The sequence below is a fragment of the Myotis myotis genome, unplaced genomic scaffold (genome assembly GCF_014108235.1).
Source record: "Myotis myotis isolate mMyoMyo1 unplaced genomic scaffold, mMyoMyo1.p scaffold_m19_p_4, whole genome shotgun sequence".
Lineage (NCBI taxonomy): Eukaryota > Metazoa > Chordata > Mammalia > Chiroptera > Vespertilionidae > Myotis > Myotis myotis.
In genome coordinates, this window is record NW_023416346.1 from 2,178,809 (window position 1) to 2,195,109 (window position 16,301).

The window sequence follows — 16,301 nt, forward strand, 5'->3', positions numbered from 1 at the left end:
CGAGAACCAGCCTTCCGTGGGCTGTCGAGGGGGAATAGCGAAGTAGGACAGCGTTTGCGTTTTGAGTTCCCAGGTAGGACGACGAGCCAGGGACGGGGAAAGCAGGAAATCCCGCGAGATTAGGGCTGACCAGGCGCTCAGTCGCTAGGCAGAAGTGGTGGGGCCGCGGGAGCGGGGGTGTGAAAGGGAGGGCACGCGCACGACGTGCTGACGTCACAGCCTGCGAGTGTGTATATTAGGTCCGTGGCAGCGCCGGGCGCTCCAGAGCCGCAGTTCTCCCGTGAGAGGACCTTCGCGGTGAACCTAACGCACTCGCTCAGCAGCGGAAGACTCCGAGTTCCCGGTACTCTTCAGGGATGAGTCATGTGGCGGTGGAAAATGCGCTCGGGCTGGACCAGCAGGTGAGCTGCCCGGCGCCCCGGACGGCGCAGATCCCTCCCGTCAGCCAACTTGGCTTATGGCGCAGCGCCCGCGGACGCCCTTCGTTCCCATTTCCCGGCCACCTCGGGCTGGCGCGTGGCCACGGGGCTGTGGAGGAGCGGGGAGGTGGCGGGAATGCGGCTGGCGACTGGCGCCCGGGCCGGGTCCCCGGCTCGACCCGCGGTATTGTCCCCGGGACGAGCACAATGGCGGCTTTTGTGTGTGCCGGCGCGGGCGGCTGAGGGCGAGAGTGCGCGCGCTCGCGGGGAGGCGCACGCGCGGCCCGGGTGGCGGCGGGGGTGCGCCCGGGGGACTCTTTGTGGCCCCGCGGCTCGGGTTCCTGTCAGGCGGCGGCGGGGAGCGCGCGCGCGCCCCCGACGTGGCCCGCGGCCCCTGGAATGTGCGAGGGGGCGGCGCGGGGGGCGGCCCGCGCGCCGGGTAATGGCGGCGGCCTCCTTTGTGTGGCGGCGGGGCGGCGCTGCGGCCGGCGAGCGGGGGAGGGAGGATCCGCGGGCCCCTGGGCGGCGGGGGCCCGGAAAGGCAGACGGCAGGGGCGCCCGGTGCCTGGCCGGCGTCCTTCCTTCCGCGGGCGGCCTGGCCGCGGCCCGGTTTCCGCAGGCCCGGCGCTGCGGCCCGGGAGGCCGCGTTTCCGGAGTGGAAAGTTTTGTGACGCAGAAGGTTCGGGGAGGAGGAGGGGGAGGGCGCCGGGCTCGGGGGACCGAGGCGGAGGCCCCGGAGCGGCCCCTTCCCCGGTGTTGCCGCCCGGTAGTCACTGTGCGGCGAGGTACCGATGGCCACGCGTTGTTGTGTGCGCGCGCTGCTTTTGTTTTTTTTTTGGTTTTCTCCCGGTTTTGTTTTTCTCGGAAGGGACCACGGGTGGTTAGTGGCGTTTGATCCAGGAATCAGCCAAAGCAAAAAGAAATAATAATAAAAAAATAGCCCCGCTTCTCGGATCGAGGGTGGGGGAAAATACCCCGAATGTGGCTCAAGGGAAAATAAAAAAAGTTTTGTTGACTTGTTGCTGCCCGTGGAGTAACATTTTGAAATAGGTCGCCTAAGGTGTGCTGTCGGACTGCAGTCCCCCTGCTGAGCGGGCGGGGGTGAGCCGAGGGACTGGGCTCGTGGGCTTGGTGGCAGGAAGTCTGCATTCCTCTGCGACAGTGGCCCAGCGCTCCAGGTCCGCTCCGCAGTAGGCTGCTCCTAGCCTCCAGCCAACTTCTGCCTTCCGTGAACTCGGGAGTAACCCTGAAACGGAACTTAGCGGCAGATTAGTTTCATAGATCTTCAAGTAGTCATGTAGAATACATTTTTAGGGATTTGTTTCTTTTGGAAACATGTTTTCCATTAATGAATCAGTTATATTAAATCCTCGAAATTGCTCAGACGTCCTATGTTGAATGGAAGAGAAAAAAGGCTGGTGTTCGGGCAGCTTTAACGTTTTCCATGTAAGTGGTGCTTTTTAAAAAAAATTCCTCACCCGAGGATATATGTTTTGATTTTAGAGAGACTGAAAGGGAGAAAGAGAGAGAAGCATCCATGGTAGAGAGATCGAAAGATCCATCGGTTGCCTCCCCTATTTGCCCTGATTGGGAATCCAACCTGCAGCCTTTTGGTGTACAGGGTGACACCCCAACCAACTGAACTACTCGGCCAGGACAGTGGCGCCGATTTTTTTTTTTAAGATTCTAGGCAGGAATATACTTGAAATTTGCAATTGATGTAATTCGAAAGAATATGCAATCCTTAGAATTCAGCAGCAAGCAAATTCCCAACTGAGAAAATTGCGACAGTGTAATCTTAGCGATCTTTAAACACTTAACTAGCGTTGAAAGTGCCAAGTGTAAAATTAATAACTGGTAACAAGTGCAAACAAAGTTTTTTTGTGCTTTCAAGTATCAGTCTGTTGAGATAACTACTACACAGAGAAAGCCTGACAGCGTTTTTGCTAATAGAAATTACAGAAATAAGGCACTTAAGTCTTACTCAGCTCATTTTCTTTAAGATATAGCATCTGTTTCCAATTTTCAATGACTCCATTAATGGTTGCAATGAGACACAATCGTTTTGACCTTTTAACGGAAGTTATGGTATAGCACATCACCTTTGCAGACAGTTGGCAACAGTAGTCTGGTCTTTTGTGGCCTTTAAAATACTTATTTTGGCATGTATGGCCCCCTCCCCCCCTTTGCTTGTAAGTAGTTCCTGGTTAGTCATAACAGGATGTGATGAACATAGCAGGTGTGTGTGTGTGTGTGTGTGTGTGTGTGTGTGTAAAGCAGGTCTTTTTGTAGAATGTTGAGGTTTTGAACTAGTATAAGGCAAGAATGGGGATTAAAGGCAGCCCTAGTCTCTTAGGGCATTGAATGCCACTTGTGCTTATGTCACTGGTGAAAATGGGAGAATCCGTAGGCACCCACTTCACAGGTTTTTTTTTTTTTTTTAATATATTTTATTGATTTTTTACAGAGAGGAAGGGAGAGAGATAGAGAGTTAGAAACATCGATGGGAGAGAAACATCGATCAGCCGCCTCCTGCACATCTCCCACTGGGGATGTGCCCGCAACCCAGGTACATGCCCTTGACCGGAATCGAACCTGGGACCCTCCAGTCCGCAGGCCGACACTCTATCCACTGAGCCAAACCGGTTTCGGCCACAGGGTTGTTTTTAATATAGTGCTTATTAGTAAGTGGTGGATATATTAAGAGTGCTACCCTAATTAAAAATACTTGTGCAGTATTTAGGGCATAAAGGAATTAAAAATTTTGTTCTGACATTTTCAGGTGTGCTTTTGTACATTTAAAATAATCCCGAGTAGAAAGTTGGCATTGGAAACATTTGTCAAATATAATTGGAGCTAAAATTCATCCTTTGTGTATTTGACATCTTTTTTTTTTTTTGGTGGAGATGCCGGGGAACGAACCTGGGGCCTCATACAGGCAAAGTGTATTTGACATTTTAAAATAATTTTAGTTTCTGGAGCTTTTATTGTGGAGAATGTTATGGGGGAGAATTCATTCTGAATGAATGACTCACAGGGACCCAGTTTCTACAGCACCAGCATCTTATTTTGGTGTGCTGCCTTCTGCAGTATGTACAGTAATACGGTTTTGTATTTAGAACTTCAGTCTTCAAAGCACATTCTCAGTCACCTTTGCATTAGTAGTTTCAAACCAGCCCCATGATTTGGGGCTGACTAGTTTTAGTAATATTTCACCATTCTGGCTACTAACCGTTTAACTCTCTTCCAGTTTGCTGGCCTAGACCTGAACTCTTCAGATAATCAGAGTGGAGGAAGTACAGCCAGCAGTAAGTAAAATGTTTTATGGATTTACTGAATACTAGAGTTTTAATGCTGTTTATTTTTGGAGTTTATTTAAAATTTAACAATTTCCCTTCTGATTTTTACTGTGTAAAGAATTATGTAGGCAGTGTTATGTAGAATTATGAATTAGTGATCAATCTTTAGATTGTAACCTTTTGGTAGTTAAAAAAAAAAAGGTACTGGTTTTCTTGAGTTAAAAACAATCATTTAAAGAAATACAACACACAAATTACCTCTAGAAGAGTTTGTCTGGTATGAGTCCTGAGCTCAGCTTAGAGGTGGTGGGGTTGTGTTAGAGCAAGTCTTACCAGAATTAAACTCAATAAAGGAAACATTCAATTGTTACAGCTAGCTACCCTTTTTCCATGAAGAACATGAAAGTAATAGAACAAAGCTATATTGACTCTTGTGCTTAGGATTTTAAACGCTGCATCACTGTAGTATTCTTTTGAAAAGTAGATACATAAGTGGGATCTAAACAAAATAATTGACACACAAAATAGGTCCAGAGGTATGGATGCATGAACTCAACAGATACCAGTGGGGGAGTTGGGTGGGGGGAGGGGACAGGAAGAGATTAACCAAAGAACCAAATGTGCATATATGCATAACCCCTGGGGGAAGCCTGGGGTGGGGCAGGGGTTGGGTGGAAGGGTCAAAAAGGGAGAAAATTGGGAGATACCTGTAATACTGTCAACAATAAAATAAAAGTTTTTTTTGTGTGTTTTTTTTTAAACTTGTTACATTAATATTAAGTAGGGGATCTTAATGGTTTATCATTTGGCAGTGGACTTGCTCTGGCTTAGGTCTCTCCCATTCTATTAAATAAAAGAGACAGTTATGGGCTGTAGAGTCTGAAATTAGTATTTCTTCAAGCACTGTGTTACACTGGGCACATAGTTACTTAGTACTTTATTTATTTGAGGGAGAGAAACAGAAACATCGATTTGTTGTCCCACTTAGGCATTCAGTTTGTGTCTTGTATGTGCCCTGATTAGGGATTGAACCCACAACCTTGGTGTATCAGGACGTTGCTCTAACCAACTGAGCTACCCAACGAGGGCCATTTAGTATTTGTTTTAAATTTCACTGTACTTGCCATTCATGCTAAAAATGTTAGGAATTGGTCCTCCTAATAGAGATCTTTAATATTTAATTCGACCCAGAAGGGAAAAAGGGATGTTGAGTTGCAGATTTATTAGTGATAAAGTGAGTTGACTTTTATTTATTTGTTTTTGCCTTCTTATCCATTTTCTAGGCCATACTGTCGCCTGCATACAGAGCAACAGTTAACTTTCCATAATCTCAGCAAGTCCCAAATTAAAACTCCCAATTCCTTAAAATCATTTCCCCATTTCAGTTTTTCTACATATATATTTATCCTGTTTTGGAAATTATCAGGATGGGTACAAAAAGGTCTCTTAGTGGCTAAGTATGATTTATTACAGAGTAGTCTTATAGGTTATAGTAATACTTCAGCTGCAACTGTTTTAATTTATAACAATTCTCAAATCATAGCAGAGCTAGTGGCAAGTTAAATTATATTAATTTGTGCAGTTTAACTGTTAGTTACCAAGTCAAATTTTTGTTTGCCAAACTTGTCCTCCCCCCTCTTTTAAAGTTATCCTTATAAAGCAATAACCCATTTAAAATAAGAGGTCCCCCCCACCTTCCCAAGTTAGACTATAGAAGGCTAGAGATTTAAATTATTTGTGTGTTTTTTTTTTTCAGAAGGGCGCTATATTCCTCCTCACTTAAGGAACAGAGAAGCTACTAAAGGTAAGTCCTTTGAGCAATTTGGGGACCTACCAGTAATTCTTGCTGCGTATAGAAGTTTGAGCCTAGGGAAAATGGGGCACCTTGGGAAGTCTGTAAATGCTGCTCTTCTGTCAGCCGGTTCAAATATTAGGGCATCATCACTTTGGAAAAATCTCATCTAATATCTCACAATAAACACTGTACAATTTCACTAGTCTGGTGCTTCTAGTCTGTGAGTATTCGCAGCATGATTTTAATTAGAAAAAGGTGAGTGGACAGCCTACTATGTAAACCAAACTGCAGGGTCATAACAACTCAGTTATTTCTGTCTTGCAGAGATGCCAAAACAAAGATGGGGTTATTGTGGAATAGTTAATAGGGCACATAGCACTGGGCATGCTCCTAATAAGTTGGGAGTGATTCTGATTTCATTCACTTGCCTGAACTGCTTCATTTGAAAGATTTTGTCCAAAAGGTGTCACAACATTTAGTCTTTTCCCGTGTAGTGTGTAATGTAGTGATAGAAAACTAGTAGATGTCTCAAATTATGGCACAGCTATTTGGGTGCTGTATGTTTCGTTAAATGGTTGACCTGAGATTTGGAAGAAAAAGGTCAGGAGAATGATTTAAAAGGTCAGGGGGGAATATGCTGGATATGTGAAAGGTGGAGAAAGAGTCCACGTACTACAGAGTTTGTCTTTATCATCCTGGGTGTTGTCATTATTCCTTGGAATGTACCCGCTGGGATTGCCCCCATGTACATTTAGTGCTTTCTTTCCCCCTTTGTTGGAGTGACAGAAAACAAAGGGAGAGGCTGTATAGGAGGTTTTAGAGCTGAAAGAGATCTTAGAACCCTAACTCAATTCTTTACTGATAGTGAAAACTGTTGGTCACCGGGTTGGCTAATGGTAGAGGCAGAGGCCAAATGAAAGTAACTTAATTAACTTGTAAACTGTTTGGCTAATAGTGTAACTGAAACCAGTTAAACTTTCTACTTGTCTTTAAATCCTCTACCTGTTTGTACCTTTGTCATTCCCTCTAACTGAATGTTTATAGCTGTATCCCAGGGCCTGTCCATACTGAGGAGGAGGATTTTCCTTTCTAGGTCTTCGTGGTTCTTGTCTGACAGGATGTATTTCACGTGAACAGAGCACTGTTCTTAAGCTTTTTACTGTTGAAACGGAAAAAGTATTAATGTGACACTTAAAAATGCTGTAAATGAATATTATCCCTAAGAAACATTGAAACCAGTGGTCACTGGTTCCTAGTAAACTCACTTATAACATGAATGGAAATTTTTTTTTCCAAATTATAAGAGAAAGCTTATTTAGAAAGTTACAGAAGTAGTGTAAGTGAGCCAGCTGGGCTGCATGGGCTCAGGAAACCAGTTACAGAAGCAAAGAAGGGCCACTGGAGCTTAGGAGAGAGAAAGGCTAAGGCACCTGGGAGAAGGGAGGGGATTGAGAAAGGCAGGGCACCCCCCTGAGAGGGAAAGCATGCTGAAAATCAAGTTTAGATAGGCAGAGTGCGTGGTTTAGTGTACAATATTTCCTAACGGAGAGAATTAAGGTAAAACATTTTGCGTACCAATGTAAACCAGCTCTAAACCTTGGTTTTCTTCTAGTGCTATAATAAGAATCATTCCCATTGTCCTCCAGTCTACAGTGAAAAAGATAAAGTGAATGGAGGGCTTCCAATTCAGAAACATAAGAATCATGTTGCCTAGCCGGTTTGGTTCAGTGGATGGAGCGTCAGCCTGCGGACTGAAAGGTCCCAGGTTCGATTCCAGTCAGGGGCATGTACCTGGGTTGTGGCACATCCCCAGTGGGGGGTGTGCTGGAGGCAGCTGATCGATGGTTCTCTCTCATCGATGTTTCTAACTCTATTCCTCTCCCTTCCTCTCTAAAAAATCAATAAAATATATATTTTTAAAAAAATCATGTTACGGTATTAGCAATTTCTAATAATACATTAAAATGGATTTGTGTTTTATTTGAATTGAAGGATTCTACGATAAAGACAGTTCAGGTTGGAGTTCCAGCAAAGATAAGGATGCGTACAGCAATTTTGGAGCTCGTGGTGATTCGAGAGGAAAGTCTAGTTTCTTCAGTGACCGTGGAAGTGGGTCAAGAGGAAGGTAAGTGGTGTGTTGCTTTACATGTGTGTGCATTATAGCCATTTAGGAATTGATCTTGAATTTGGTAAGTCTTCATCCTTTGTACTCCAGCCATTGGGCATCTTTTTTCTCCTTAATAGACCACCTATTTGGATGTTAAGTATTATGTCTGTTACAATCATATTTTCTTAGTTGTGAGAGGTCTTTACTAAATTGAACTTTTTACATAGAAATTAGATAAGAATAAGAATGCCCCCTTTGACATAATGAACTCAGCTATTTTTATATTTCTCTACTTCTGTATAGTCTATTTAAAAGAGTAAGTTTATCTAGTGAATGGCCTAATTTGGTTGAGATTTTTGTGGATATTCTATATGGCAATTTTTAAACACCTTATATTTTTGATTACACAAGTGTGGTGAACTGACCTCATGTGCCTAATAGCTGTGGTTAGTCCTGTGTGTCCTGATTTTTCGCAAACAGGCCTAAAACTCTAAAAACATCCTAATTCAGGTAAGGATTATTTTCTACTTTTTATCCAAAATCTGTCACACAGGTGAATTGTCCTTTAAATGATATTCTCTCATACCTGGGACAATTGATACTTGGTGTGGTATTTTCTTTCTTTCTTTTTTTTACTTGGTGTGCTATTATCTTCTTCCCTACACTAAGTATATGTGGATATAAAGGTATAAGTTATGTGCTGATTACAAATATACAAGATTTGATTCTTAATTTCAGCATGTATGAGGCCTGTGTAGGCTATATAATTTATAGAAATAAAGGATACTGATTTTAGAAAGTAAGGTTATATAAATTATACATATCAATCTGGTAATTAGAGGGCCTTATTTGTCAAATAAGAGTAAGCCAGAATTAGACTGTTGACATCCTTGAAGTTAGCCATAATGAATAATTCCAACTTCTCTCCAGGTACTGTTCTAGAGTAGTGGTAGGAATACAATAACTGGTTAAATGATAAGATTCTGATTAATTGTTTGTGCTGTTTAGGTTTGATGATCGTGGACGGGGTGACTATGATGGCATTGGTGGCCGTGGTGACAGAAGCGGCTTTGGCAAATTTGAACGTGGTGGAAATAGTCGCTGGTGTGACAAATCAGATGAGGATGATTGGTCCAAACCACTTCCACCAAGTGAACGCTTGGAACAGTAAGTTTCTGAAATGTATGTTAATTGTGATGCAATGTAGCCTTAATAGCTAGTATAACAAACTTACCAATTTCGATTTCAGGGAACTCTTTTCTGGAGGAAACACTGGGATTAACTTTGAGAAATATGATGATATTCCAGTTGAGGCAACAGGCAACAACTGTCCTCCACATATTGAAAGTGTAAGTATTTATGCTTAGTCTTTTAAAACAGGGCAATGTAAATTTTTTCACAGCATGCCAAAATGATGTAGGCATATAGACCATGCTTATCTTATTTGAGCAGTTCTTTAAGGTTACTTAAAAACCAGCCTCATTGGTGGAAAGGGATTGAGCTCAGTAGGTGTTACTATTAATAAGAAATAGGAAATGGGTCAAACACAGGAAGCACCCAAACTTTCCCATGTAGATAACCCTCCCCGCCAATGTAACATAAGTTTTACTTAAAGCAGCTGTAAACTCAAGTACAAATCAGCTCTTAGGTGTTTTCATTATTATATTAGTATGAAACAAAAATGCCTATTTCTAGCAATTTAACCGTGTTGAATTTCTTGACAGTTCAGTGATGTTGAGATGGGAGAGATTATTATGGGAAACATTGAGCTTACTCGTTACACTCGTCCGACTCCAGTGCAAAAGCATGCTATTCCTATTATCAAAGAGAAGAGAGACCTGATGGCTTGTGCCCAGACAGGTAAGCTCACGTATTAAAGTAAAAGAGTAGAGAGCCTGTGATCCACAGGAATGTGGCCAGGGGAGAGGTGCCTCCAGGGTAAAGTAGCACCTCTCCCCTTCTGAAATGGGGTGTTTCTAGCCTCTGAATTCAGTACAAGCTTCACTATATGTGTGAGTGAGACCATTTTGAAAGAGGATGTGAGAATGCCATCCTTCATACAGGAGGAAGTGTTAGAAATTGAAATGGATACCACTTTTGAGGCAAAGTTTCTGTTTCTTTATAAACAACAATGCAAAGAAGTGAATCCATTGTTACTGATTAGTGTTTGGTATCCTTATCTATAAAGGACCAAAATAAACTTCCTTTATGGGCTACATGGTCTCTATTGCATCCACTCAGCTCTGCCGTTGTAATGTGAGCGCAACCATATGTAAATTATTGAGTGCGGTGGCTGTATCTGCAAAGCTTGTCTAGGCCTTAGTGTGTGGACTCTTGTTACAAGTGGATCAAAGAAGTCACTTGGTATCTTTAACTTAGCTCTTACATAAAGGCCATCTACCGATGTTTATTCGAAAGTAATCAGCTTTTCCCGTGGTTGAATGAGCATGCGTTCTCTCCACCAGGGTCTGGGAAAACGGCAGCATTTCTTCTGCCCATCTTGAGCCAGATTTATACTGATGGCCCAGGCGAGGCCTTGAGGGCCATGAAGGTAACTGTTTCCTTACAAAACGGACAATTACGGTATTTAGGCAGCTGTAAGTGACACTAAAACGCACTCCAGTCTACTTAATGTAAGATAGTCTTCAAGTGTAGTCCATAAATTGCAGAAGGGAATTTGGGAATGAGTTATAAAAAGTATGTTGAGTATTAATATATAAATTAATTTCTTAGGAAAATGGAAGGTACGGGCGCCGCAAACAATACCCAATCTCCTTGGTATTAGCACCAACTAGAGAATTGGCAGTACAGATCTATGAGGAAGCCAGGAAAGTAAGTATGCATTTTAGCAATTAATGGCTTTCTCGTTGACTCCGAAATGTTTTATGACCTGGGAAAAATCTTGGCCTTGAGGTTGATAAAATTTCTTTGCTTATAGTTTTCATACAGATCTAGAGTTCGTCCTTGTGTTGTGTACGGTGGTGCCGATATTGGTCAGCAGATTCGAGACTTAGAACGTGGATGCCACTTGCTAGTAGCAACTCCAGGACGTCTAGTGGATATGATGGAAAGAGGCAAGATTGGATTAGACTTCTGCAAGTATGTTACCTTTTAAGTCCATGGAATGCAATGTTAATTTTTAAAATTTCTGGCCATTAGTTTTTTGGAACTTAATAGTGTTATCTAAATTTTAAAAATTGGAGAAGTGGTTTATTTTGTCTTCTAACTTTTGCTAAAATTAGTTTATTGTAATTTTAATGTTGAAAAGTCAGCAACATTTTAGTAGAGGCTGAGAATGACCACACTAGGACAAGTAATCAAATAGTAAGAACTATTTTTTAAAAAAAATATATTTTATTGATTTTTTTACAGAGAGGAAGGGAGAGGGATAGAGTTAGAAACATCGATGAGAGAGAAACATCGACCAGCTGCCTCTTGCACACTCCCTACTGGGGATGTGCCCACCACCAAGTTACATGCCCTTGACCGGAATTGAACCTGGGACCCTTCAGTCCGCAGGCCGATGCTCTATCCACTGAGCCAAACCGGTTAGGGCAATAAGAACTAATTTAACTGAGCTTGGATGATTTATTCAGTGGCAAAATCCTGTGCTGTCCTGTATAGTATCAAATTGTGTGATGTGAGGAATTTTAGCTCCTTGAATAAATAATATAATTGTAATTATTGATACAGCTATACTAAAACTCTTCTGAAATTCTAAACTGAATTTTTTTCATCACAGATACTTGGTGTTGGATGAAGCTGATCGGATGTTGGACATGGGGTTTGAACCTCAGATTCGTAGAATAGTTGAACAAGATACGATGCCACCAAAGGGCGTGCGCCACACTATGATGTTTAGTGCTACTTTCCCCAAGGAAATACAGGTATTGTTTGATGCTACAAACTTTATTGAATGAGGAATTTGTTTGTCTCAGCAGGTAATGAAAGTTTTTTTCTTTCAGATGCTTGCTCGTGATTTCTTGGATGAATATATCTTCTTGGCTGTAGGAAGAGTTGGCTCTACCTCTGAGAACATCACACAGAAAGTAGTCTGGGTGGAAGACGCAGACAAGCGGTCATTTCTGCTTGACCTTCTAAATGCAACAGGTAAGATGAGAATTGTAGCTTTTCTCTGGTGCCTTCGGTAATGGGAATCCATTTGGATCACCGGTACTGCTTTTCCTCATTCCAAGCATTCTGTTAAAATGGTTTTAAATCTTGCCTTTATGTGTGTTTACTAAGTGCAAAAAGAACACAGCCACTATTAGTGACAAAAAACTTGTAATTTTTCAAATTTAGGCAAGGATTCACTCACCTTAGTGTTTGTGGAGACCAAAAAGGGTGCAGATTCTCTGGAGGATTTCTTATACCATGAAGGATATGCATGCACCAGTATCCATGGAGACCGATCTCAGAGAGATAGAGAGGAGGCTCTGCACCAGTTCCGCTCAGGAAAAAGCCCGATTCTAGTGGCTACAGCAGTGTGTATCATATATTATTGTTTTCATGTTCGGCTATTGGTTGTCTTTCAAGTGGGCCATGTATAACAGAAGAGATCTTTTCCAGGTAGCAGCAAGAGGCCTGGACATTTCAAATGTGAAACATGTCATCAATTTTGACTTGCCAAGTGATATTGAAGAATATGTCCATCGCATTGGCCGTACAGGACGTGTCGGAAACCTTGGTAAGTGGCTGCTTAATGTTCTGGTTATTTTTTCTTACTGTGATTCGTGTAGCAAAGAACTTTTCATGATCTTAATTTTAAGAACTTCTATTTCCAAAGAATGCAGGTAAAATACATTTCAGCAGTAGAAGTGATAGAAAAGTCAGGTTTTGTTCAAAGACCTTTGCGTTGGTTAAATAGCAAATTGTAATCTTTTTTTTTTTTTTTTTTTTTAGTATTACACCTACTATTCTAAGGAAAGTGAGAATACTGTGCTGCTTTATGGAAGACCTTAATGTATGTACTTTTTGGAACTATTTCAGGCCTTGCCACCTCATTCTTTAATGAGAGGAACATAAACATCACAAAGGATTTGTTGGATCTGCTCGTTGAAGCTAAGCAAGAAGTGCCGTCTTGGTTGGAAAGCATGGCTTACGAACACCACTACAAGGGCAGCAGTCGCGGACGGTCTAAGAGGTGAGGCACAGGTGGCACATCGTGAGGGGAGGGGTGCTGCCCAAGGCTAACTGTTCAGATACGAGTTTAACAAGCTTGATTTTCTTTCAAGTTTGTGTCCAATGCAAATCAGTTCCCTAACATGAGAAGTTACTGTGAACCAAAGCATAAAGACACAGACACAGTATGAAGTTAAAGAGATTGATGCAGGGCAGCTTGATCTGTTGGGTATGGTGTTCCTGGGTAGATGTATAAAAATGGAAAAAAATGAGTTTGGTTATCAAGACTACTGTGGCCACGTTAGATACTGAACCATAAGCACCAGTGTGTGGGCACTGGGAAGCTTTAGCAAGAATTTTAGAATATTTAGTGGGACTTGTCTTGTGAACCAATAAATGTTTTTGTCCTCGTAGTAGTCGATTCAGCGGAGGATTTGGTGCCAGAGACTATCGGCAGAGTAGCGGTGCCAGCAGTTCCAGCTTCAGCAGCAGCCGTGCGAGCAGCAGCCGCAGTGGGGGAGGTGGCCATGGCGGCAGCAGAGGGTTTGGTGGAGGTAATACTACTTTTTTGTAAATACGTATTTTTATTGATTTCAGGGAGAGGGAGAGACAGAAACGTCAACGATGAGAGAGTGAGAGAGTCATTGATTGGCTGCCTCCTGCACGCCCCACACTGGGGAATGAGCCTGCAACCCGGGCATGTGCCCTGACCTCCTGTTTTATAGGTTGACGCTCGACCACTGAGCCACACTGGCTGGGTGGGAAAGATTATATTTAATAGCGGATGACTTGACTAATCTCTCTCCTTTTCAAATCTCTCATTAGGTGGCTATGGAGGCTTTTACAACAGCGATGGCTACGGAGGAAATTACAACTCCCAAGGGGTTGACTGGTGGGGTAACTGAACCTACTTTGCAGTAGGTCACCCTGCCAAACAAGCTAATATGGAAACCACATGTAACTTAGCCAGACTATACCTTGTGTAGCTTCAAGAACTTGCAGTACATTACCAGCTGTGATTCTCCACTGAAATTTTTTTTTTAAAGGGAGCTCAAGGTCACACGAAGAGATGAACAATCAGCAGCCCTGTTCGGAAGGTGGTTTGAAGACTTCATTGCTGTAGTTTGGATTAACTCCCCTCCCACCAACCCCCATCCCAAACTGCATTTATAATTTGTGACTGAGGATCATTTGTTTGTTAATGTACTGTGCCTTTAACTTTAGACAACTTTTTATTTTGATGTCCTGTTGGCTCAGTAATGCTCAAGATATCAATTGTTTTGACAAAATAAATTTACTGAACTTGGGCTAAAATCAAACCTTGGCACACAGGTGTGATACAACTTAACAGGAATCATCGATTCATCCATAAATATTATAAGGAAAAAAACTTATGCGGTAACCTGCATTAGGGCTCTTTGATACTTGCAGATTGGGGGAAACAACAAACGTCTTGAAGCATATTAACGGAATTAGTTTCTAATGTGGCAAACTGTATTAAGTTAAAGTTCTGATTTGCTCACTCTATCCTGGATAGGTATTTAGAACCTGATAGTCTTTAAACAAGCCATTCCAGTCATGAGGAGGTGATGTATGAACACATGCATACATTCGAAGCACTGTTTCAAAGTTAATGCAAGTAAACACAGCAATTCCTCGTTCAATGTTTAGGCAGATCATGAAGGATGAGCTGGCCAAATGTGGGCATACTATTACAGGGAAAGTTTAAAGGTCTGATAACATGAAATAAATAGGTTTTTAGGAGAATTCATCTACTTGACATTTTAAATGCCTGCCATAAATGAAATTGAAATGGTAGAATGGCTGACCACAGCAATGACCAGCCCGCATTAGGGCCCGGATGATTTTTGGTCTAATAACGCATGCTAGTGTTGATGTTTTTTGGTCAAGAGGGTATGAACAGGAAGAACTAATGCAGCGGGCTTTCTTTTAAACGCCGATTCACATTACTCTGTTCAAGCTGCGTTGAGATGTTAAACTGGCTTACTATAGACTTCGTAAAAATGGCTCCAGAAGAGGAACTGAAATCTGAGATCACACAGGTTGGAAATATGTACATAACTGCACAAGGTGTCAATTCTGCTCTCCAGTGCAGTTTTAGTCAGTTTTAGTTGCATAGGTTTCCATTGTATTTATAGTCTGTTTATGCTAAATCTGGCCAAAGATGAGCATTGTCCACCACTAAAATGCCTCCGCCACTTTGAATTCTGCGCTAATTTTGTGGCCAGAATGCGGTGATCAAAACGCTCAATCTTTCTACAGTGGCATAGGGAGACGGCAAAAATTTCCTAAAGTGCAATAGATTTTCAAGTGTATTGTGCCTTGTTCTAAAACTTTTATTAAGTAGGTGCACTTGACAGTATTGAGGTCATTTGTTATGGTGCTATTTCAATTAGTCTAGGTTTAGGCCCTTGTACATTTTGCCCATAACTTTTTACAAAATACTTCTTTTATTGCACATTCAGAGAATTTTATATATATGTCTTGTGTGCGTGTCCTTAAACTTCCAATCTTATTTTGTCTCTTGGAGATGGTTGAACGCAGCTTGTCTAGGAAGGGGATGGGACTAGATTCTAAAATTTATTTGGGACCATGGGAGTGATGGTTGGGAAGAAGAACTATTTGCACACGACAGATTTCTAATACTTTTTGCTGCTAGTTTTATGTAATATTTATTGAACATTTTGACAAATATTTATTTTTGTAAGCCTAAAAGTGATTCTTTGAAAGTTTAAAGAAACTTGACCAAAAGACAGTACAAAAACACTGGCACTTGAATGTTGAATGTCACCGTATGCGTGAAATTATATATTTCGGGGTAGTGTGAGCTTTTAATGTTAAGTCATATTAAACTCTTAAGTCAAATTAAGCAGACCCGGCATTGGCAGTGTAGCCATAACTTTCTGATGTTAGTGAAAACAAAATTGGCGACTTGAAATTAAAACATGCCAAGGTTTTGATACACTTGTCTTAAGATATTAATGAAACACTTCAGAACACTGATACGAAGTGTCCAGATTCTCAGATGTTTGTTGCGTGAGTTTTGTTTAGTTGTGTGTATTTTTTTTCCCAGTGAATGTCTGGCACATTGCAATCCTCAAACATGTGGTTATCTTTGTTGTATTGGCATAATCAGTGACTTGTGCATTCAGCAATAGCAAGTTCTACCAGTAAGCAATATTTTCAGTTATAAGGTTTCAAAAATGTAAGAATGGATTTAAACTTGCTGAATGTAAGGATTGAACCTCAAGTCACTGTAGCTTTAGTAATTGCTTATTGTATTAGTTTAGATGCTAGCACTGCATGTGCTGTGCATATTCTGATTTTATTAAAATAAAAAGCTGAACTGCACAGTCTCTTTCGTTGTTGTCAATTGTGGTTTATTATTAGCAGTGACAATAAAGTTGTGCTCTCGCCTGAACTATAAGGTGTTATATTTTTTTTGGTTGCTGTCCCACTAGTTTTGAGATTCCTCTTGCAGACAGGAATAATCCCTTTGGTTAAGTATTTGTAATACAGTGGAAAAGGTTTCTGTAATA

General features: G+C 41.8%; 1 protein-coding gene across 3 annotated transcripts; it reads left to right on the forward strand.

Moving 5' to 3' along the window:
* Positions 1 to 242: 242 nt before the first annotated feature.
* Positions 243 to 16,183, forward strand: DDX3X (DEAD-box helicase 3 X-linked). 3 transcript variants are annotated; one of them, XM_036304054.1, is made up of 17 exons: positions 243 to 401; positions 3,670 to 3,727; positions 5,475 to 5,522; positions 7,506 to 7,638; positions 8,629 to 8,787; positions 8,870 to 8,969; positions 9,345 to 9,480; positions 10,086 to 10,171; positions 10,354 to 10,452; positions 10,559 to 10,719; positions 11,363 to 11,507; positions 11,586 to 11,730; positions 11,923 to 12,104; positions 12,190 to 12,307; positions 12,610 to 12,763; positions 13,159 to 13,295; positions 13,567 to 16,183. In XM_036304054.1, exons 1-17 carry the CDS (start codon positions 357 to 359, stop codon positions 13,644 to 13,646), a joined length of 1,986 nt encoding a protein of 661 aa, XP_036159947.1. In that variant the 5' UTR covers positions 243 to 356; the 3' UTR covers positions 13,647 to 16,183. The 3 variants fall into 3 exon arrangements, with proteins under 3 accessions (XP_036159947.1, XP_036159946.1, XP_036159948.1); XM_036304053.1 differs by having other exon boundaries at positions 244 to 401; positions 13,156 to 13,295; XM_036304055.1 differs by lacking the exons at positions 9,345 to 9,480; positions 10,086 to 10,171 and having other exon boundaries at positions 244 to 401; positions 13,156 to 13,295.
* The last annotated feature ends 118 nt before the right edge of the window (positions 16,184 to 16,301 follow it).